Below are 20,249 nucleotides of genomic sequence, written 5' to 3'. Positions count from 1 at the left end.
TCTCCCCGAGAGGAAGGCTCCACCCTGGGGCCTCAGCTAGCAGGGAAGGGCCGGCAGCAAGGCCAAAAGCGAGGGGGGGAAAGGGTTTCACCAACAATAAGCCACAACTTTTATTAATGGATAGAAATAGTACAAATTTTAAATTTAGTTGCATTTTACTTTTCTCTGAAACACCAAAAAAGGCTCCTCCCTGCTGATGGCTACATCGTCAACTCCTGCGGAGAGAAAGAGGAGTCAGGAGCCAGGTCCCAGCCCCCCCACGCCCCCTGCCCTGCCCCGCACAACCCCAAGCTCTCGCTCTGCTTGTCCCCGCAGGAACGCCGTGCCGTGGCGGTACACATGCGTCTCCCACCCATGGAATCCCACTTCCAACCCCGCTCCCTCCCCAGCCCCCCAGATTTCCGGGCCGCCGACACTCACCATTATAGCATTTACAATATCGTTACTGTTGTTCTTCAGGGCACGGACTGCCTTCGCTCGGGACACGTTCGCCTGAGACATGACCAGCTCAATGTCTTTCACCTCCACACCGGTTTCGTCAACCTGAGGAGACAGAGCCCGGGGCTGACTGAGCTGAACGCAGTTTGCTCCGTGCCCAGCAGAGGAAAATGGGATCGCGTGGATCGGGGTCACTCCTGCTCAGGCCCCAGGAAGCTTTGGGGCAAGCCCCAGCCCTGCAGACACTCCTCTGGCAGGGACTGGGACCAGACCCTCCGGGGTAAGCCCCCACACCTCCTTTTGTCCCCAAGGCAAGGGAAAGGAAAGAAAACCTCGTGTCTTAACACCACCTCTGGGGGCAGCTGGGAAGGAGGCTCAGGCAGGAGCAGGAGGTAACGCCACGAGCCTGCAAATCCAGCCCCTGCCTCCGGAGCTCCCCGGCGCGTCTACGGGCCAGCGCCCGGCCCCACAGGGCTACACGGGGAGGGCTCACCTCTTCTTCCTCGCTCTCCTCCTGCACAGTGGGGGTCTGTGTGTTCTCCTGGATGTTTGAGACAGCTTCTCCCTGCACTTTGAACTTCTCGGCGGCTGCCAGCTGGGCCTGCTGGGACAGGTCTTCGATCTGCAGGAGGGAAGGAGCGTGAGTGAGGCCAGCCCTGCGCGGCGGGGGGGAGCCAGCCCTCGCAGCTCAGCAGCCGGCCACGCGGCCAGCTCACCTTCGCTTCGCCGAAGACTATGTAGGTGTCTGAGGCTGGGCTCTTGTACACGTCTGGCTTTGTGATGACGAAGAGGATGTTCTTGGATTTCCGGATGGTGACCCTGGTGACTCCTGTGACCTGGCGAAGGCCCAGCTTAGACATTGCCTGGAAAACAAGCGAGGAAGGGAATGAGGCGAGGAGCTCCTGAGGCAGCTCAGCCCCGCTCATCTGCTGCCCAGGGGCCCCGTCCAGCAACCGCAGCCCTCACGCACAGGGCAGCGTGCGTTTTGGAGCTGCCCACGGGCGTTATTTACGATTGATGCGGTGCTGGGAGCCTGGGGGGGGGGAGCACTCGCCCCCAACGTCCAGCACAGGTCCACACCACGACCCGGAGCCGCTCCAGCCTCAAGGACTGTGGCTGTGACCAGGGGCATCCCCCAGCCTTGGGGCACAATGAGGTTGGATAAATCACGCAAACCTCTCCTGCTGTGGTGCCAGGGCAGGAGGAGAGGGGCTGCTGTCCCCAGCAGGTTTGTGAGGTGAGCACCCGAACACCCAGGGACCTGAGCCAAGCCCAACCCTGAGCCGAGCCCGGGCTGTTTGCTGCAGACAGCTCCGGCCCGTCCGCCTCCCACCTCACCTTCCGTGCTTTCTTTTCACTCCGGCTCTGTTTTGCTTTGCTGACGGGTTCTTCATCTATTTCAGCCGCTGCTGCAAGCTGCGAGGAGAGCAAACGAGAGGGAGCGGTGACAACCCTGTGGTGGTGCTGGGGGCTCTGCCCCGGCCGGGCACGTGTCCCTCCTCCTCCCTACCTGCGCCTGCTGTGTCGTGGCCTGTGTGGAGTCTTGCTCTTCGAGCTCTGGGACGGATTCATCGCTGTCAGACTCTGTTCCGGACCCTACCGAAAGAAATGTGTCAGCTTCCCCGCTCAGAACCCTGCACGGGGCAGCAGGAGGGCCTGGGGACACACGGAGCCGCGCTGCCTCGGCGTGAGCAGCGCCACTGGTGCCGTGAGGTGCTGGCACAGCCACAAGTTCCACCCCAGCCGTGTTTCATCCAGCGGGGTTGAGCAATACCTGGCGGGAGGCGCCCTCCCTGCAAACGCAGCAGGACAGCACCGGGCATGAGCTGCCTCCTCCCGGCACTCACTGCATGGAAACTCCCCGAGAGCGGCCAAAAAACCCGCGCCAGGGCCGTGCCCCGTGGGGCTCCTGGGTGCCTGGGGGCTCACTGCAACACCGAGGCAACACCGAGGCCCCGGGTTCAAGGACGAGCACCCGGCAGCAGCACCCCTTGGGGCTCCTGGCACTGTGGGAGCTGACGACGCGGCGAGCAAACGAGCCCCAGCTCACCACGTGATCGGGGCTGAGTGCCCGGGAAGCCCCGGGGGCCGTCAGCTCCCACAGCACGCGATCCCCTCGCACACCACGGCGTGGATTTTTTTGATCTGCAACGTGGCAGCGCCCAGAGCAGAACCGGGCACCTCCAGCCCACGGGGCAGGCTGAGCACCACGCTCTCATGCAGCTGTTACCTCAATTCCATCCTGTTTCCTTCTCGGGGAGGGGTCTCTGCATCCCGGGCCGCACCGAGCCCGCAGCAAAGGCCTGCGCAGGCTGCGGGGGGGGCACCTGGGGGCCGCCAGCGGTCCGGGGCCCCCCTCAGCACACAGCAGACACAAGCACGCGGCTCCCCGCGGGGTTTGAGCGTGAAGCCAGCTCAGGCAGCAGCCGCCACGCCCGCACGCAGGCCACACCGTGCTCCGTGCCCCACAACACGCCGTTAGTGCCGCCGCACGGGGCCGGCAGCGCCCCGCGGGCAGCCTTGGGCTCAATCCTGCCTCCGCCGCGCCACGGGGGTCCCGCGGGGGGGGGTGAGGGGAGGGGGTTAGTATCTGGTGGGCAGCCAGTGACACTCCATGCACACACAACCGGGGCCGGCCGATACCCTTGTCGTTCCTCAGCACGGGCGGCTTGGCTGCGGGAGCCGGGGGGGCCGCAGCGGGGGCCGCGGGGGCTCTGGGGGAGAGGTCCACCAGGACGGGCTGCAGCGGCGGCTCGGCAGCGGGCGCCTCGGGGGGGAGCAGGGGGGGCAGGTCGTCGTCGTCGTCGTCCTCCACGGTGGCTTTCGCGGGAGTTTTGGCCGGGGGGGGGCGCGGGGCCGGCTTGCTGGCCTTAGCCGGGGGGGGCTGCTTCTTGGCGGGGGCAGCAGTCGGCACAGGGGAGGCGGGGGGGGCCAGGTTGCCCCCCGGTGCGGCAGCGGGGGGGTTGGCTTCTGGTTTTGGGGGCGCGGGGGCGGCGCGATCGGCCGGAGGCTTTGGGGGGGCAGCAGAAGCAGGAGGCTGAGTGCCGGGAGCTGCTTTGGCTGCCGGGGGGGCAGGGGGGGCCGTGGGGCTCTTGGGAGGCGCTTTGGCTGCAGGAGCTGGGGCAGCAGGGGCAGAGGGCGCAGCGGGGGCAGCGGCTGGGCTCTTGGGGGGCTTCTTGCCCGCAGGGGGGGCGGCCGGAGCTGGGGCAGCTGCAGGAGCTGGGGCACTGGGGGCAGCTGGGGCAGCAGCCGGGCTCTTGGGGGGCTTTTTGGCTGCAGGGGGGGCAGCCGGAGCTGGGGCAGGGGGGGCAGGAGCAGCGCTCTTGGGGGGAGTTTTGGCTGCCGGGGGGGCAGGGGCAGGGAGCGGGCTCTTGGGAGCTGCTTCGGCCGCAGGGGGGGCAGCCGCAGCTGGGGGAGCTGCAGGAGCTGGGGCAGGGGGGGCGGCAGCGGGGCCCTTTGGGGGCTTTTTGGCTGCAGGGGGGGCGGCTGGAGCAGCCCCTGGTGGTGTGACAGGAGGGGGGGTGGCAGGGGGGGCATCGGCTGGGCCCTCGGGAGCCACTTTGGCTGCAGGGGGGGCAGCCGGAGCTGGTGGGGCCACAGTAGGGGGGCTTGAGGGAAGAGATTTGGGGGCAGCAGGGGCTGGGGGGGCAGCAGGAGGTGGTGTGGCAGGAGGGGGGCTCGAGGGAGATTTGAGGGCAGCAGGGGCTGGGGGGGCAGGGAGCGGGCTCGCAGGAGCCGGGGGGGCTGCAGGGGCTGGGGGGGCATTGAGAGGGCTCAGAGGAGCAGGGGGGGCCACAGGAGGTGGTGCGGCAGTAGGGGGGCTCGAGAGAGGAGATTTGGGGGCGGCAGGGGCTGGGGGGGCAGGGAGTGGGCTCGCAGGAGCTGGGGGGGCAGCAGGGGCCGGGGGGGCACCGAGAGGGCTGGGAGGAGCAGGGGGGGGCGCAGGAGGGGTGGCTGGCGCTGCTGACACGGGCACGGCCGGTGGGAAGCCGGCAGGAGCAGCGGGCACAGCGACCCCCGGAGCCGCCGGCGGTGCTGGGGGGGGCACGGCGGCGGCTGGGGGTGTTTGGGGCTGGGCGGCGGCACCGGGGTCGGGGCTCCCGGGAGGTGCCGGGGCTGCGGGGGCTGCCAGGGCAGGGCCCCCAGGCTGGGCGCCAGTCCCCGGAGCTGCCGGGGGCAGCAGAGGGACGGGGGCTGCGGGCAGCGGGCCCTGGGGGGCCGCAGAGGGGCTCCCGGGGGCCCCCCCAGGTGGTAGCAGTGGGGCCAGCGCCATGGGGGCTGCCAGGAAGACGGGGGGGCGCGGGGGGGCGGCCAGGGGGGGCTGGGGGGCGGCAGGAGGCAGCGGCACCGCTGGGGCCGGGAAGGGGCAGACGGGGGGAGCGCCCGGGCTCTGGGTACAGAGCGGGGGGGCCCCCACGGGACAGGGGGGGGTGGGGGCAAGAGCAGCTGGGGCTGCCCCAGGGCTGAGGGGAGGGGCGGGGGCAGGAGAGGGGCGAGGGGCTGAGGCCATGGAGGCTCCTACAGGGCTGGGGGGGGCAGCGGGGGGGCCGAGAGCTGCTGGAGGACGGACGGGGCTCGGTGGGGACGGCCCCACAGTGGGGGGGGACACCGGGGGGGGGAGTCCCGGGGCCACGGGGCCGAGCGGGACAGCGGCGGCAGGGCCTGGGGAACCCGGGGCCGGAGGGGGGGAATTAAGGGGAAGGGGCAAGGCTGGGGCGGGGAGCTGGGGGGGCACGGAGGAGACGGGAAATGCCGCGGCGGGGACCACGGGGGGGGACAGGGGGGCCGGGGCCGGCTCCCCGGGGGCAGCCTGGGCAGCGGGGCCGGGGGCCGAGGGCAGAGGAGCGAGGAGAAGAGCTGAGGGAGAGAAACAGAGCGCTGCCGTCAGAGCGGGGCGGCCCCGCGGGCCCGGGGGGACCCCGCGGGGCAGGGACGGGGACAGGGCCCCCCCGCCAGCCCCCGGCCTCACCGGGGGGGGGGCGCGGCCAAAACCCAGTCCCGGCCTTCGGGGAGCTGCGGGGTCAGGGGCAGCCCGGGAATGTCGGAGTGCACGGGGCTCCTTCGGGGGGTTGGGGGACGCCCCGGCACCGTGCGGGGCTCACACGGGGCGGCCCCGGGCACCGGGAGCTGAGGGGTGAGGACGGGGAATGGGGGCAGGGCCCCCCCAGCTCGCAGACAGCCCCCACCCCGCGCCCCACACGCAGGGCAGGGCCGGGCGGCGCTGGGCGGGCCCGGTGGGACCAGCAGCACCGGTCAGGGGAGCAGAACCAGCCCCGCGGGGGGGGCCGGGCCCCCAGCAGGAGGAGGATTTGGCACTTGGTGTCCCAGCCCGGCTCACACAGCCCCAAATTTCCCCCCCCCCCCACCCCCCCAGGGGTGCCTCTCACCGCGTCCAGGAGGAAGGAGCCGCGCTGGGGCTGTGCAAACGCTTCCCCAGTTACCCCGGGGCCACTCGGGGGTCCCAATCCTCACCCCCCCGCTGCCCCCCCCCAGGGAAGCCTCCAGGCAGCCCCCTCCGTGCGCGGGGCCCCCTCCTTTGCCGTCCCCCCCCCGGGGGCACCACACGCAGTCCCCGCAGGGCAGCCGGACCCCCGGGGGTCTCCCGGTGACCGCCAGCCCCCCGTGGCGGGGCGGAGGCCGCTGCCCCTGTCCCATGTCACTGCCCAGGGACAGCCCCCGGTGACGGTGTCACCAGCCGAGCCGTGCTCGTGGCCGCCTTTCCCCGGCCTCACCGCGCTCCATGAGGCTGAGAGGGAGAAACGGGGATGGAGACGGGGAGCTCGGTGCCCCCCCGGCACCGCTGCCGCCCCCCAGGCCTGCTCCCGGCGGCAGGAGGCGGTGACGGGGGCTCCCCACCCGCACCCCCGGGCCCCGCAGCTTCTCCACGGCCCCCAGATCCCCCCCACCCGCAGCAGGACCCTCTCTGCCCCTCGGTTGCCGGGGCCGGGGCACGGTGTCACGCAGCACATCCCCGAGACGGCCCCGCGCCGTGCTGCCGGGATGGGCCCCGCTCACCGTCAGCGGCCCCCTCGCGTCTTCCCCACCTCGATGTGAGAATCGGCCCCGAAAGCACCGAGCGGGGCTGTCGCGACACCTCCCCGGGTACCGGGGCACGACACGGGGCTGGCGACGAGAGCCTCCCGTACCCACACCCGGTGCCGTGGCACTCACCGCGGTCCCGGCCCCAAAACCCCCCCCGAGAGGCCCCGGCTGGGCTCAGGCAGCGCCCGCAGCCACCGGCACGGCCCCGAGCACGGCCCCGCAGCGCTGCCGGCCCCCCCCCGTTCATCCCGGTTCGTCCCCGGCCCCCCCCCGCCGCGCTCACCTGTCTCAGCCTGCGGCTGCGGCAGCTCCTGCTCCGTGGCCGGGACGGTTTCTGTGGCTTCTCCAGGCATCGCTGCGCCCACCGGGGAAAGCAAAACGGCACCGGGCTCGCGGCGGCACCGGGACCTGCCCGGGGGGGGGCCGCCGGGAGCTCCCCCTGCCCGCACCACCGGCGCTCGGCCCCCCCGGCAGCCCCCGGAGGCCTCCCGGTACCGGCGGCTCCGCTCCGCCGCCCCCCCCAGGCCCCTCCCGGCCCCCGCCGGTCCCCCCCGGTCCCCTCCCGGTCGCCCCCGGTCCCGTCGCCCCCCTCCCCACCGCCTCCCGGGTGCCCCCGGCGGCCTCGGCCCCGCTGCCATCGTCCCTCCCGCGCCCTCCCCCCGGGCCCCGGTGCCCCGCGGGGGCGGATGGCGGCGGATGGCGGCGGCGGCGCTCACCGTGCGGGGAGCGGGGCCCAAGATGGCGGCGGAAAGAGACCGAGCGGCTGGCGGCGCGACTTCCGGAAGGGCCGAGCGCTTCCGGGACACGGGGCAGCGCCCCCACCCCCGCCCGGCCCCGGGGCCGCGCACAAAGGTTCCGGGGCACGGACGGTCCGGGGGGGGGAGCGGGAATGGGGCCCTGGGGGGGTGCCGGGGGGGTCCCGGGAGGGTCCCGGGGGTCCCACCCCAGCCCCGCGGTGGGAGGGCGGCCCAGGGAGGCAGGCACGCGGCTGACCAGAATTTTTTTAATGGAAAACGGGGTAGAAAACGTTCAAAAAGTACAAAAGGCGAAAACAGGGTAAAAAAAAGGGTACAAAAAATACAAAAGGCACAAACTGCGGCGGTCGGAAGGGAGCCGGGGAAATCGGCCGGGGGGCGTCAGGGCCCTGCCCCATGGCAGCGGGCCCCCACGGGCGGCAGGCAGGTCCCTCGCTGGCCCCACGGCAAGGACGGGGGCTGCCACCGCGCTCCCCAGCAGCGTCAGAAATCGCCTTGCAGGTCTGGGAAGGGGAGAAACGAGGAGTTTTACAGGAAAAGAGCAGAGCCACAGGGCCCCTCCAGGTCCCCAGGCTGGCTGTTTTTCCTCCCGGCGCTTACCACTTCGCTGGAGCCGCTCCCCCCTCCGGGCTCGCTCCATCTCCTCCAGGAACTGCTCGAAGACCCGCACGTACGGCGCCAGGCTCGTCCTCTTGTAGTCTGCAGGAGCAGAGGGGGCTGAGCAGGAGCAGGAGCCCGCCGCTGGGGTGGGGACCCCCCCACGTCCCGGCCGCGGCCCCCCTCACCCCGCACACGCCGCTTTGGCTCCGTCTCTCCGCCGTCCTCCTGCTCCCCGTCATCGCCGGCCGCGTCCAGCTCGTGGCACAGGGAGCTGCGGGCGATATTGGGACGTGGCAGGGGCTGCTGGCAGAGCCAGGACCCACCCGGGGACCCCCTCTGCTGGCCCACCTGATGGTGGGGACGGCAAATGGGTCAAACTGGTCCAGCCTCTGCAGATCCAGCGGCACCGAGATGCGGCCTGCAAGAAAGGGGAGTCGCTGCCGGAGGTGGCCGGCCCCACGTCCCGGCCCTGCAGGCGGCCAGACTGACCTGTTTTGGGGTGGACGCTGAAGGGGCTCTTCAGCAAGTGCCCGACGCCTTTGCTGACGTTGATATCGAGGCGCGGGAAGCAGTACTGCAGCATGATCTCCCAGTCTGCGTAGCATGGTGCGCTCTTCCCGGTGCTTGCTGCCCGCTGCAGGGACGGGGGGGGGGGTCAGGGGGTAGCCACAGGGGCTGCAGCACCCACCCCTCACCCTATTACAGCCCCTTGGGAGCTCACCCGCGTCCGCTCCATCCTGCCCTTCAGCAGCTCCCAGCGCTGCACCGAGTCTCGCTTCTTGGGGAAGTCGCCCTGCAGCTGCTCGCGGTGCTGTGCCCGGCGGTTAAGGCTGATCACAGCTGCTGCCAGCCCCACTCCCCTGTGCGGACCCTCCCCTGGCCCCGAGCCGCTGCGGGAAGGATATCCTCCGGGACGAGGGCCAGCACCTTGTCCCAGCGCTCCGGGCTGCCCAGGATGTCCTGGCCCACCAGTGCGTACTCCTCGAAGTATTTCTCCACCACGTTCACCGACCGCCTGCAGAGGAGGAGCGGGGAGAGGCTCAGCGCCCCGTGGCCGGCGGCTGCGGGGCCGGGCAGGCGCGTCCCCACCGACCTGATGAAGGGGTGGATGGGCTCCGAGAGGTTCACTTTCTTCACGGTCTCTGCTCCACCCTGGGGGGACAGCGGTGCTCAGCGCGGGCGAGGCGGGCAGGGCTGCCCGGTCCCCACGCACCCACCTTCACCAGCGTCAGGTACTCCACGGCGGCCGCGCGCAGCGCCGGGGACCACTTCCGCACCGCGTCGTCGCACACCCAGCAGTGGACGCCTCTCCGGCCCGAGTACACCCACAGGCGGTGCTTCATGCCCAGGTCCTCTGCGGGGGGAACAGCCGGGCTGCGGGAGCGTGCTGGCACGGGTGGCACTACAGCCCCGCCGGGAGAACCCCCTGAGTGCCAGCTCTGCTCCCGCTCCAGCCCCGCAGCAGCTCCCCCAGCCCCCTCTTCAGGGCATCGCTGCAAGGGGCAGCAGGGTCTGGATGCGTCCCCGATGCACGGCAGGGGCTGTGGGGTTCCCGGGATCCCTCACCCACGAGCGCGCGGTCGATGACGCGAACAGCGATGGTCATCAGGGTCCAGCACTTGGAGCAGATCTCGGCCGAGCTGGGGGCAGAGCGCAGCAGGTCAGGCGGGCGCTGCGGCCGTGCCGTGCCCCTCCCCAACTATTCCACCTTGTTGGGGCCGGGGCCACGCTGCCAGCGCCCCCGGTAACCTGCAGCACGTCCGGACGTCGTCGTAGTCCGTCATGTCGATGTCGAAGACCAGCTCCTTCTCCACGGGCTGGAAGGCCCCCAGGTGCACCGTGTTGTGCTGGCTGGGCTGCGGGGCACGACCGGCTCAGCCCCGGCGGGGGGCACAGAGGGGGGGCCGGCATCCTCCCGCAGCCCCCGGCTGGTCAGGGAGCCCGGTGGGAGCGGGGTTTGGAGTGTTGAAGGGGAGGTTGGATGTGGTGCTGGGGGACATGGTTTAGGGGGTGACGGTGGCTGCAGGGGACGGTCGGACCGGGTGATGCTGGGGGGCTTCTCCCCCCCTCAATGACCCTGCTTTGGGGGTTTTGGGGTTGTGCGACTCACCCGGTGGGAGTAGACGGCCCCGATGTCGATCTTGTAGGGGTTCATCTTCTGCAGCTCCCGCTCCAGCTCCTGGGGGCTGCCGAAGGACTGGAAGCGCACGTAGACATCGTCCCGCAGCGTGAAGGAGAACTCCCGCAGCTGGAAGCAGTTCTTCGCCGCTGGAAGGGGGGGGGGGGGGCACGGACGGGGTTGGCGGGGAGGGGGGACCGGCACGGAGCGACCCCCGCCCCGTTCCCCCCGTTCCCCCCGCCCCCCCCCGGGCCCAGCCCCGCCGGCCCCGTCCTGCCCGCGCCCCCCCCGCCGCTCACCGCCGCCGTAACCGAGCCAGCGGCCGTAGGCGCCGTGCGGGAAGAGGCGGCGGTAAAACACCGGGAGCAGCTCGGGCAGCGCCGCCGGCTCGAACCGCGCCATGGCGCCGGGCGGCGGGCGGGAAGCGGCGGCACCGCCTGAGCCCGGGGGCCGCCGGGAGCTGGGGGGCGGCACCGCCAGGGCGGGGGGGGCACGGAACGGAACGGGACGGGACGGGACGGAGCGGGGGGGATGGCACGGGATGGCACGGGGGGGCTCGGGGGGGCTCGGGGGGGCAGGGCAGCCGGCACAGACCGGGCACTGCCGCCTGATACGGCTCGGCTCGGCTCGGTTCGGGAACGGGTGCGTGAACACCCGACATAGCCCGGACCAGCTCGGCTCGGCACGGCAAGGCCGGGCGCTGCAAGGTCTGTCCCAGTCCCGTCCAGCACGGCTCGGCTCGGCTCGGTTCGGGAACGGCCGCTCGAGCACCTGATATATACCGGACCGGCTCGGCACGGCACGGCCGGGCACGTCCCAGTCCCGTCCAGCACGGCACAGCTCGGCTCGGTTCGGGAACGGGCACTGCAGAGCCTGACACGGCCCAGAACGGCACGGAACAGCACGGCTGGGCACTGCCAAGCCCACCCCAGTCCTGCACGGCTCGGCTCGGCTCGGCACCTCCCAGAGGGGCACGGGCAGGGCACGGGGCTGCAGCGAGCCCCGGCGGCCGGGGAGGGCCAGGGGGGGCTCGGGGCGCCCCGGGGAGCTCAGCCCCTGGCTCCGCCCGCGGTCATTGCCCGGTCCCGGGGGTCCAAGGTCGGTGTGGGCCTGATCCAGTGCTTGCGGCTGCAGCAGCGCATTCCCCGCTCGCCCCCCGAGCGTCCCCGCTCCGCTCGCTGAGCCCTGAACTCCTACCCGGGATGGGGCCGTGGCTGTGGTTGTGGCTGGTGGCGGTGCTGGCGGGGCTGTTGTGGCTGCGGCGCTGGCACCGGGAGCGTCAGACGGTGCCCGGCCTCTCGGAGAAGTTTGTGCTGATCACGGGCTGCGACTCGGGCTTCGGCAGCCTGCTGGCACGGCAGCTGGATGCGCGGGGGCTGCGGGTGCTGGCGGGCTGCCTGACGGAGCCGGGGGCCGCCAGGCTGCGGGCGGCCACCTCGCAGCGCCTGCAGACCGTCCTCCTGGACGTCACCTCCAGCGCCAGCATCGCCGCCGCCGCCGCCTGGGTACGGGAGCGCGTGGGTGACCAAGGTAGGACGGGGGGACACGGCTGGGGCTGGGGGCACAGCAAGGGGGCAGAGAGCCTGTGTCACCCCATCCCCTCCCCAGGGCTCTGGGGGCTGGTGAACAATGCTGGGATCTTCCACCCGGTTGGCCCCAACGAGTGGCTGAGCAAGGACGACTTTGTCAAGGTGCTGGACGTCAACCTGGTCGGCCTCATCGAGGTGACGCTGAGCTTCCTGCCCCTGGTGCGCAGAGCCCGGGGCCGGGTGGTCAATGTGGCGAGCATGGTGGGGCGCATTGCCCTGGTGGGAGGGGGGTACTGCCCCTCCAAGTACGGTGTGGAGGCCTTCTCCGACAGCCTCAGGTACCCCCAGTCCCAGCCCCCTGTCCCTCTCCCAGCCCCAATCCCTGCTGCACTGCACTCACTGCTGCCTTCCAGGCGCGAGCTCCTGGATTTCGGGGTGAAGGTGTCCATCATTGAGCCTGGCTGCTTCGGGACCAACATCCTGGACTCTGCCGAGGCAAAGCAGAGCATCGTGCGGGCGTGGGACCGCGCGCCCAGCGAGGTCAAGCAGGAGTACGGGCAGCAGTACTTCCAGGCCTGTGAGTGCGGGTGCCAGGGGCTCCAGGGGGCTGTGGCTGTGATCCTGCGGCAGGGGAAGGGAAACAAAACACTCTGCCCTGACTGGGTTAAATCTCAGCGTGGCACGGGGCGCCCAGCCAGCTCCTGCTTCTCTCTTCCCCTCTGCAGACAACAGCAATTTTCAGCATTTCATCACCACAGCCAACCCCAAGCTCTCCCTTGTCACCAACGCCATGGAGCACGCGCTGACGGCCAAGTACCCGCGCACTCGCTACGGGTGCGGTCTGGATGCCAGACTCTTCTACATCCCCCTGTCCTACCTGCCCAGCGCCTGGGCTGACCGCCTGCTCGCCACCAGGAGCACCTTGTAGTGTGCTAAGGGCACAGCCGGTGCCCGGCACGGTGCTGCTCATGGCCCCCCCGGCATCAGGCATGTGTCCCAGGCCCCGCTGGCTCCAGTCGGTTGTTGACGGTTGCACCCATTTCATAGAAAGCAACACTGCCCCGAGTGTCTTCGTGTGTTGCGTAGCCACTGTCGCTGCCTCGCCCCCGCCCACTGCTCTTTGCTCTCGGGGGTTTTGCGCTGCACAAAGCAGCAAGGAACAGGGGCAGCCTGGTTCGCCAGGAGGGAAGGGGAGGACAGGGGCATCCCTGGGGATGGGGTGAGGCATCAAACACTGCCAGGCAGAGGAACGACCACAGGGACTGGGAGGACTGTGAGGGACTGAAGCTCCTTCCTGGCCCCAGAAGACCCCAGTGCGGTGCTCGCCCCGCTCTTGGGGCAACACAGCTCAGCCCTCGCTGGCCCCAGGCTCCACAGGGGCTGTCCCCCGCTCCCCTCTGATGCCCTCTGTGTGCAGGGGGAGCAGCCAGGGGGCTGCATCAGGCAGGGGGGAGGACAGGTCCGTGGGGTGCCTGTGTGGGCGCAGACCCAGCCAAAACCCCAAGGACCAAAGACAAAAGCTGCAGCAGGACGTGCTGCAGCCCTGTGCCAACAACAGGCTGCCCCTGGGCTGGTTTGCAAGGGGGCAGGGGGGAGGCTCAGCGATGCCGCGGGGAGTGCAGGAATGATTTGTGGGCACTGTCTGTGCAGGCGTGTGCCTACAAGCTCAGCGCAGCTTCTTGCTGCTCTCCAGCTCTGGTTCCCAGAGCCACCAGATGCCCGTGATAAAAGCAGAAGTGAGCGGCGTTAGGAAACGCAGCGCCTGCTCCTTCAGGCTCCTTCCGTAATGCTGCCGTAAGACGCGGCCCAGGGCAGTGCCTGCAGCGAGACGCCTCCAGCACGCCCCAGCTGCCAACACCAGAACGGGGCAGGCAACCACCACACTCCTGCCCAGGACCCAGCCTGGAAAGGGACGCACCGTGGGGCTGAGTCCCCTGCCTGTGCCTCCCCAGGCTCGGCTGCAGCCTCAGCCACTGGCACAGCGCCGTGTGCCCCTGATCCGGCCCCACCACCGGCACTGATTTACCGAGCCCTGCAGGGCTGGGCAGGTCCAAGGTCGGTGTGGGCCTGATCCAGTGCTTGCGGCTGCAGCAGTGCCTGCTCCCACTCACCCCCCGAGCGTCTCTGCTCCGCTCGCTGAGCCCTGAACTCCTGCCCGGGATGGGGCCGTGGCTGTGGCTGGTGGCGGTGCTGGCGGGGCTGTTGTGGCTGCGGCGCTGGCACCGGGAGCGTCAGACGGTGCCCGGCCTCTCGGAGAAGTTCGTGCTGATCACGGGCTGCGACTCGGGCTTCGGCAGCCTGCTGGCACGGCAGCTGGACGCGCGGGGGCTGCGGGTGCTGGCGGGCTGCCTGACGGAGCCGGGGGCCACCAGGCTGCGGGCAGCCACCTCGCAGCGCCTGCAGACCGTCCTCCTGGACGTCACCTCCAGTGCCAGCATCGCCGCCGCCACCGCCTGGGTGCGGGAGCGCGTGGGTGACCGAGGTAGGACGGGGGGACACAGCTGGGGCTGGGGGCACAGCAAGGGGGCAGAGAGCCTGTGTCACCCCATCCCCTCCCCAGGGCTCTGGGGGCTGGTGAACAACGCCGGGATCGCTATCCCCACTGCCCCCAACGAGTGGCTGAGCAAGGACGACTTTGTCAAGGTGCTGAACGTCAACCTGGTCGGCCTCATTGAGGTGACGCTGAGCTTCCTGCCCCTGGTGCGCAGAGCCCGGGGCCGGGTGGTCAATGTGGCGAGCGTGATGGGCCGGATCGCCTTCTTCGGCGGGGGGTACTGCCCCTCCAAGTACGGCGTGGAGGCCTTCTCCGACAGCCTCCGGTAAGTCCACGTGCAGAGCCTGCTGCTGGTTCTTCAGGCTGCTTCGCTTCTCTGACAGAGCCTTCATCTGCGCAGACCCCTTCCTCTGCCACCCCTAGCAAGCACATGTGGGCTTGTTGGAGCTGCTGCCACCAGATGCACGAGGAGGGCCTTTGGGGACGCAGCGCCCACCCACACGGTGTGCTGCCCACTGCTGGCAGCCTCCGCTCTGGTTCAGCCCAGAACATGCGGAGGCAGCCCAAGGGAGGGGATGGTGAAGGATGTGGCAGGGCTTTGATTTCGTTCCCCCGCATACTGGATCTGCTTGGCTGCAGGGGAGGCTGCTGGCTGCAGGCTGACACCACCTGCCTGGGCAGGGAACCTCCTGCTTGGACCTTGCCCCTGCTCCAGATCCCGGGGGAACGTCCCCGAGGTCTGTGCTGACCCCATCCCATCCAGGCTCTGCAAACATTTGCTCACGAACCGCCTTGGACGCGTGCTGGGGCTGGCATGGGGTGTGCTGGCGTGTTCAGGATCCCCCCACAGTCCCCTGTCACGAGGCTGCCGTGCATCCTGCGCGGCCCCGTGCTGGCTGCCGGAATCTGGTCCCACGGGGCTCGGACCCTTCCAGGCTTGAGATGCGCCACTTCGGGGTGAAGGTCAGCATCATCGAGCCAGGCTACTTCAAGACAGCAATCACCAGCGCTGAGAACCTGGAGAAGTGTTTTCTTAGCACCTGGGAGAAGGTCTCGGATGAAACGAAAGCAGGCTACGGGGAGAATTACTTGAAGGACTGTAAGTACACCACCTCGAAGCTAAAGCCACGGTCCTCCCTCCCCGAAGCCAAAGCCCACCCCGGGGCAGCAGGGTGTCCAGCCGCCCTGAGAGCCAGTGGAGCCATTCAGTTGCCTTTGGCACGAGGCTCAGCACCCGCCCGGCCCCTTCTGCCTCTGCAGTTCTGGCAGGAGCCAAGAAGATGCACAAGAGGTGCAACTCCAACCTCTCGCTGGTCACGGACTGCATGGAGCACGCGCTGACCAGCCGCTACCCGCGCGCCCGCTACTCGGCCGGCTGGGACGCCAAGCTGCTCTACATCCCCCTCAGCTACCTGCCCTCCTCCCTCGCCGACGTGATCCTGACCTGGTCCTACCCCAAACCTGACCAGAAAGCCTGAGGTCGCTGCAGACAGCAGCAGCCAGGGGCTGAGATCTGGCATCGCCCCGCAGCTGAAGCCGTGCGGAGAAGTTCCTAAATTCCTAGCTCGGCCTACATCCTGCAACTCGCTGTCACCTGCTAGCAAACAGGTTTGCTGCTGAATAAAGACAATATTCTCTTCCCTTCACGGCAGGGCTTTTCTTTTTAGCTGTGTCCCCTCCCTCAGACAGCGCACCGAGGCCATGCCCCTGCCTGCACCAGGAGAGACAGGACAGAGGTGTTGGCACAGCTGTGTGAGCCTCTCCGCCTGCACCAGCCCCTGCTCACTTCACTGTGCCCTGGTGCTGGGGACACCCAGGTGCCACGAGATGCAGCAGCCAGCTCCGTGCTCCACGGGCAGAGGGGCTGGGAAAGGGACTGAGCACTGCAGCGGGCAGCCAGGGGAGCCCCCAGCCCCGCTTTGCTGCTCTGAGCTCACCCCAGCCCCTTCGCTGCTTGCCCCGAGTAAAGGGGACAAAGCAGCCGCCCCAAGGCTTCTGAGCTGGGCAAACTCAGCCCAGCACTGTGTCCAGAAGGGTCCAAGCTAGCTCTGCCAGCACAGGCAGCTACCGGAGGCCAAAGCAGAGCTCCCAGCACGTGGATCTGTGCAAGATGAAGCAGTGAATTGCAATTAAGAAATGGAGTTTTATCACGGGAGCTGGTGCAATCCAGCCTCTTCTGCAATTCGGGTTTCTGGCTCTTCCCCCAGCTGCTGCTCAATACCTGGGCTGGGGCTGGTGCACACCAGCCTCTATTTATACAGCCCCCACACCAGGATGGGCTGCGACAGACCTTCACTGAGTGGGACCAGAGCAGCACAGGACCTGCCCAGGTAACCCCGGGGTTGGGGCCGCAGCGTTCACAAGGGGCAGCTCCTCTGGCTGGGTCAGGCACATCTGGAGGGAGGTTCAGGAAGGGTCAGACACAGCTGGCTCAAGGGCATCCAAACACTGCTATGGCAGGAGCTTGCTCTGAGGGGGAGGTGAGGTGGGCTCTGCTCTGAAGGTCCCCAGCCCATCGTGCTGCTGCAGGGACAGTGGCAGAGCGGCGTCACGATCAGGGGGAGGACAGCAAGGCTCCACCAAAAACATGTCCTTGGTGCTTCTTAGTCACACTGAGGACAAAAGCTCGTGTGTAAGAGGGCCAGAAGGAAACAGCCACCGAGTGCTGAGCAGAACGGGTGGTTGGGGTCCGAGGGAGATGCGGGGGCCAGGTAGGACAGAGAGCCTTGAACCCGTACCTGCTGCGAGTGTGCCCACCCGAGGAGCACTGGCTGCAACAGGCTCCCACGGGCAGCAGCCAGCCGGGAAGTGCAGGGCCTCACACCTGAAATCCAAAGACCACCCAGCACCAGGGAAAAGCCCCTAAGGCTTCGTACTCAGGAGAGCCGTCCGATGGCTGAAACTAACAGCTCCCGAGGCGCAGCAGCAGCTGCTCCAACCCAGACGCCACCAGTCCCTGACCGCTCCCCAGGACCCAGCCTTCACCCCAGGGCAGCACACGGGACACTGCCTCTTCCTTCCCCCAGAGCCGAGCTCCAGCAAGGATGTGGCTGTGGCTGGCGGCGGTGCTGGCGGGGCTGTTGTGGCTGCGGCGCTGGCACCGGGAGCGTCAGACGGTGCCCGGCCTCTCGGAGAAGTTTGTGCTGATCACGGGCTGCGACTCGGGCTTCGGCAGCCTGCTGGCACGGCAGCTGGATGCGCGGGGGCTGCGGGTGCTGGCGGGCTGCCTGACGGAGCTGGGGGCCGCCAGGCTGCGGGCGGCCACCTCGCAGCGCTTGCAGACCGTCCTCCTGGACGTCACCTCCAGCGCCAGCATCGCCGCCGCCACCACCTGGGTGCGGGAGCGCGTGGGTGACCGAGGTAGGACGGGGGGACACGGCTGGGGCTGGGAGCACGGCAAGGGGGCAGAGAGCCTGTGTCACCCCATCCCCTCCCCAGGGCTCTGGGGGCTGGTGAACAACGCCGGGATCGCTATCCCCTCTGCCCCCAATGAGTGGCTGAGCAAGGACGACTTTGTCAAGGTGCTGGACGTCAACCTGGTCGGCCTCATCGAGGTGACGCTGAGCTTCCTGCCCCTGGTGCGCAGAGCCCGGGGCCGGGTGGTCAACGTGGCGAGCGTGATGGGCCGGATCGCCTTCTTCGGCGGGGGGTACTGCCCCTCCAAGTACGGCGTGGAGGCCTTCTCCGACAGCCTCAGGTATGGGGGAGGCCAGCCTCATCCCACTAGGGGCTCCCATGTGCTGGGCAGCTGTGCCCTGCTTTCCCCATGTGGGGCTTTGAGTTGTGCCCAGCTGCCTCCCATCCCCGCAGCTGAGATGAGCATTGAGCCACGGGGAGGGTTTGTGAAAGATGTCCCTGTGGGTTGGGAAACTTGGGCAAGGCTGAAGCCAGCGGTTGTGCAAGCAGAGAAGGGTTTTGAGGAACCACAGGGAGAGGCGAGGGCTCCCCAGCTGCCACCTGGGGAACAGAGAGGTGTCAGTGGGGTCCCCATTGCCTCGCAATGCCTGGTCCCTGGGGTGCTGATGGCCCCCTCCCCGGCCAGGCGTGAGATGCGCCCCTTTGGGGTGCAGATCTCCATCATCGAACCCGGTGGCTTCCAGACGGGGATGACCGACCCCGGGGGGCTGGTGAAGGCCTTGCAGCACCTCTGGGAGAGGCTCCCAGCAGAGATCCAGGCAGCCTACGGCCCCCACTACCTGGAGACCTGTGAGTACCCCCTCTCCCCAGCCCTCACACCCCCGGGGCTGTGCTGCTGACCCCCATTTGTCCCCCCCAGATGCCCGGTACATGGCCCTGCTGCACCGCTTGAGCAGCTCCCGCCTGTGCATCGTCACCGGCTGCATGGAGCACGCGCTGCTCGCCCGCTGCCCCCGCAGCCGCTACACGGCCGGCTGGGACGCCCAGCTCGCCTTCCTGCCGCTCAGCTACTGCCCGGCCTGGCTCTCCGACACCATCAGCGCTTTTTTCCTGCCCATCCCAGCCGGGGGGACACCTGCACGCCCCTGAGACGTGTGTCTCTGTCCGTGTTACGCTGCTCAATAAAGCTGGTGGGAAGGGGGCTTCCCATGGAGAGCTCCATCCTCAGAGCTGGGGATGCAGTCCTGGGCCACCCGCTCTGCTCAAGGCACACCCAAGTTTTTCCCAGAGCAGCTGTGAGCATCAGGGCCGTGGAGACAGCTCTGCCCCGACAGCCCTGCGGGGGTCCTGCAGCGTCCTTTTGGGCAGCAGCAGCCTTCCTCGGCTCTCCCACCTCCCCAGACACCAGACCCCAAGGACACCTCGCACAGCTTGGTGTGTGGGGTGCAGACACCGGTCCCCTGGCCACCAGCCGTGGCCTGCAGGGAGAACAACCCCAGTGCAGCCTCCCTCCAGGCTTTTATTTGGTTTTGGGGGGTATTTAGGGCCAAACGCTTACCCGCATGCCAGACCCACAGGCTCCAGAGCTGCCGCATGGTTCTGTAGTGCTCTGGGTGCCTTTATCCTTAGCTCACTACCTCCCTCAGCTGCTGAGAGCTGGCTGGGAGCACCCGGGCAGCCTTCTCAGTGTGCCCTTAAGCACAGGGGGAGAAATCCCCAGCCGCCAGCTCCCGGCTTCATCCGAGCAGTCAGGGACCGGCCCCATGCAAAGCCCCCAGAGGCACAGCCCCGCTGTCTGCAGGCTCCCCTGGCACCAAGTGGCTGTTGCTGGGTTTCGGCACATCAGCTGCGTGGGCGGTAACTCACATCTTTTATAACCCTAATTAAGGGCTGATTAGCGATGATCAGCTGGGAGACAAGCCCCTTAGGTTGTGCACTTGCCTGCAGGGTAAGAGCAGCGTTACCAGCAGCCTGGCTCCCACCCACCCGAGTCCCACGGTGCTTCTCCCTCGGGTGCAAGAGCAGGACAGCGCCGGGGCGAGAAGCCGGACAGGGAGCAGCCTGCACGGCACCACGTCCCTGCACATCCCCAGGGGCTGCAGAGCACAGTGACGATGCTGGGCAGCACTGGGAGAACGGCTGGTCCCAGAGCAGCCCTGCCTGCAGCCGGCAACCATGAAGTACAAATGCCACGGGAATTTTGGGCCCAGATTCAGCCCCGTGGGGTAAAAGCTCCAGCGGGGCTTCAAGTCTCTCGAGTGCCGGTGCCCCAGGGACACCCCCCCCCAGCTGAGCTCCCCCAGCTGCCCCTCCCGCCCTGCCCTGAGCCCTGGAGCGGTGCCTTTCCGGAGAGGAAGCGGCCTCTTATCCCATTTATCTCCAAACAAATGGGAGAAGCAGGCCCCTGGAGAGGGTGGGGGCCCCTTGGGCTCGCTGCAGACAGTCACGTTTGGGTGCCGGTGGCCTTGAAGCATCCCAGCAGAGATCGGGAGTAGCCAAGCTGCCTGCCCCAGCATGTGTCCTGCTCCCAGCAGCACAGCTGGCTTGGAAATGCCACCAGCTCCTGCAGCTGGAAGTCCTGGCTGGGATCGGGCAGCCCTAAAATGCCCCAGGAAAGCCTTAGGTCCCTCGGGTTGCTCTTGATCCAGCCCCTGCAGGGTCACCTGTGTCACTCAGTCCTTCCTGCTGCGTGTACCAATGCTTTTGCTCTTCACAGACAGGTCTGGTCTTTACACAGAATCACACAGAATTGTCTAGGTTGGAAGAGACCTCGAGATCACCCAGTCCAACCTTTGACCTAACACTAACAAGTCCTCCACTAAACCATATCACTAAGTTCAACATCTAAACGTCTTTTAAAGACCTCTAAGGATGGTGACTCCACCACTTCCCTGGGCAGCCCATTCCAATGTCTA

General features: G+C 68.6%; 4 protein-coding genes across 6 annotated transcripts; 2 read left to right on the top strand and 2 right to left on the bottom strand.

Annotated features, from left to right (window-relative positions):
- Positions 1–85: 85 nt before the first annotated feature.
- NACA (nascent polypeptide associated complex subunit alpha) lies at positions 86–7,282 on the bottom strand. Of its 2 annotated transcripts, XM_082781316.1 has the most exons (9): positions 7,197–7,276; positions 6,764–6,835; positions 3,082–5,295; positions 1,949–2,034; positions 1,777–1,854; positions 1,155–1,301; positions 932–1,060; positions 421–543; positions 86–215 (listed from the first exon to the last, which is right to left on the bottom strand). In XM_082781316.1, the coding sequence occupies exons 2-9, from the start codon at positions 6,831–6,833 to the stop codon at positions 201–203; spliced, it is 2,862 nt and encodes a 953-aa protein (XP_082637442.1). In that variant the 5' UTR covers positions 6,834–6,835; positions 7,197–7,276; the 3' UTR covers positions 86–200. The 2 variants fall into 2 exon arrangements, with proteins under 2 accessions (XP_082637442.1, XP_082637443.1); XM_082781317.1 differs by lacking the exon at positions 3,082–5,295 and having other exon boundaries at positions 7,197–7,282.
- A 187-nt stretch (positions 7,283–7,469) lies between these two features.
- Positions 7,470–10,410, bottom strand: PRIM1 (DNA primase subunit 1). Its single transcript, XM_082781357.1, has 13 exons — positions 10,254–10,410; positions 9,946–10,103; positions 9,585–9,691; positions 9,402–9,475; positions 9,053–9,189; positions 8,929–8,987; positions 8,739–8,850; positions 8,557–8,646; positions 8,325–8,469; positions 8,184–8,253; positions 8,021–8,106; positions 7,836–7,934; positions 7,470–7,738 (listed from the first exon to the last, which is right to left on the bottom strand). The coding sequence occupies exons 1-13, from the start codon at positions 10,354–10,356 to the stop codon at positions 7,719–7,721; spliced, it is 1,260 nt and encodes a 419-aa protein (XP_082637483.1). The 5' UTR covers positions 10,357–10,410; the 3' UTR covers positions 7,470–7,718.
- A 188-nt stretch (positions 10,411–10,598) lies between these two features.
- Positions 10,599–15,455, top strand: LOC309888839 (uncharacterized protein; the record flags this gene model as incomplete). The annotated part of the gene is made up of 8 exons (XM_082781444.1): positions 10,599–11,484; positions 11,563–11,821; positions 11,897–12,060; positions 12,209–12,407; positions 13,484–13,965; positions 14,044–14,302; positions 14,913–15,076; positions 15,238–15,455. The coding sequence occupies exons 1-8, from the start codon at positions 11,157–11,159 to the stop codon at positions 15,453–15,455; spliced, it is 2,073 nt and encodes a 690-aa protein (XP_082637570.1). The 5' UTR covers positions 10,599–11,156.
- A 1,566-nt stretch (positions 15,456–17,021) lies between these two features.
- LOC309888708 (retinol dehydrogenase 16-like) lies at positions 17,022–18,605 on the top strand (the record flags this gene model as incomplete). Of its 2 annotated transcripts, XM_082781197.1 has the most annotated exons (4): positions 17,022–17,337; positions 17,416–17,674; positions 18,020–18,183; positions 18,254–18,605. In XM_082781197.1, 4 exons carry the CDS (start codon positions 17,022–17,024, stop codon positions 18,481–18,483), a joined length of 969 nt encoding a protein of 322 aa, XP_082637323.1. In that variant the 3' UTR covers positions 18,484–18,605. The 2 variants fall into 2 exon arrangements, with proteins under 2 accessions (XP_082637323.1, XP_082637322.1); XM_082781196.1 differs by having other exon boundaries at positions 17,022–17,674.
- Between the last annotated feature and the right edge of the window lie 1,644 nt (positions 18,606–20,249).

The sequence above is a fragment of the Aythya marila genome (genome assembly GCF_965140915.1).
Source record: "Aythya marila genome assembly, chromosome: 30".
NCBI lineage: Eukaryota > Metazoa > Chordata > Aves > Anseriformes > Anatidae > Aythya > Aythya marila.
Note: the sequence above shows the minus strand (reverse complement) of the source record. Positions and strands in the feature narration are given on the sequence as shown.